General features: G+C 40.5%; 1 protein-coding gene across 1 annotated transcript in view; it reads right to left on the minus strand.

Moving 5' to 3' along the window:
* Positions 1-6: 6 nt before the first annotated feature.
* TMEM252 (transmembrane protein 252) overlaps positions 7-1,550 on the minus strand; it is a 2,702-nt gene continuing 1,158 nt past the window's right edge. The window contains exon 2 of the mRNA XM_006022630.3: positions 7-1,203. Within this exon, the coding sequence (XP_006022692.1) occupies positions 903-1,203 (301 nt within the window). The 3' untranslated portion in view covers positions 7-902. The remainder of the gene's footprint in view (positions 1,204-1,550) is intronic.

Consider the following 1,550-nt stretch of genomic DNA (forward strand, 5'->3'; position numbering starts at 1 on the left):
TGTCAAGCTGAAGCAAAAATGCCACATTAGCGAAGACCTTTTCTCCCCCTGCATTAGGTGGAGCCACTTAATACCAGCCAGTACTAGTCAAACACTTGCTGAAATCTTTAGAAAGTCTCTCATTAGTTTTAGCAGTTTAGGCTCGGGTTCTCTACTAGCAGACATACTTAAGCTTCAATCCACAAAGAAGGAAATCCAGGTGCTCCCAATAGTTTTAAGGGATACAGTTATAGTGAAACAAGTGCATGGGGGATGGAGGAAATGGTTTTTTTCTACAGTGAACTGTTGGAGGCAGCCGCAAGTCCCTCATTCTTTTAACACCAAGAATAAATATCTCCTCCAAGCTGCTCAGGAAACGCAAAGCACATCTTTTCTTGCCTGTTGGTTCCCTCGATATAATGGATATTTTTTATATTGATTAACATTTTGCCTTCTAGAAAGAACCCAGAACCCTAAACGAGCCCTGGATCTGCAAGTCTGCCTGGAGCGAGGGGCTTCAGTTCTTCACGTGATGGAATCTTTTACTGACATTTCTTTGTGTAGCCACAGTAAGCCTGTTAAATACTGAAATATGTAAACAAGCTGCAATGACGCTGGCATGAATCAACAGTTATGGGTTGCACTTAATATCATTAGCAGACCCTTCTAAGGCCAGAAAGCATTGTTCTTCTTTTAAAATATGGGAAACAGCCTCCTCCAACAACCCTTTTAATGCCACCAGAACAAAGATTGCATATTCAGTGTTGTCTGAACAGGCGGTTCTTGAACCTGGTACTTAAATACGGTTGTGTGTAGCGTTATTTCCAGCAGTACTTTGCACATTCAGTGTCTTATCCATTGACTTTGTCTCAGAATAGCTGACGTGCTTTGCTCTTTCTAAAGTCTCTTGACAGTTCATATTATTAGTAACCGGTTCCTGGCATGGGTCCCTGACAAGTGCCTGAGACCCCTTCTGTATCTGAGTTGTGCTCGCCTGTTTGCTGCTGCTGCTGCTGCTCCCCCTGCTGCACAGACACTTCATATGATGGTGGCTGTTCTTCCTCATAGTTACTTTCGTCTATGAATTCTGTGCTGCTTTCAGTATACAGAGGCGGCGGGATGTTGTAGATCTCTTCTTCTGTGACAGAAGAGGAAGCTGGTAGTGAGACAATCTGTTTTTCAGGATCAATGCTATTTTCATAGGACGGAGGATAGAAATCGGGTCTGAAAAATAAGCAAATCAAAATAAAGCATATACTGATTAGAAGAAATGCCTATGAGTGGAATTAAATATATATGTGTCTGTTACATTGTAGTTGCTTAGATGAGATTTAAAACATAAACTGAAGCCATGAATTACAACTAAGCAAGACTAAATTGACTGAAAACATGAGAGAGGTGCTGATATATTTTCCTGTGATTTTTCACTAAGCAATCCTAATAAAATAAGCCAAAAAAGAACCCATAAACTAAAAAGTGATCAGTGGTTGGTGATCCTTATGTATAAGATTTCCCAGCTGTGCCATGTAACTATTGTGCACTCATTATCCATATTACAGTATTCTTGAAAG

The sequence above is a fragment of the Alligator sinensis genome, unplaced genomic scaffold (genome assembly GCF_000455745.1).
Source record: "Alligator sinensis unplaced genomic scaffold, ASM45574v1 scaffold308_1, whole genome shotgun sequence".
NCBI classification, from domain to species: Eukaryota; Metazoa; Chordata; order Crocodylia; family Alligatoridae; genus Alligator; species Alligator sinensis.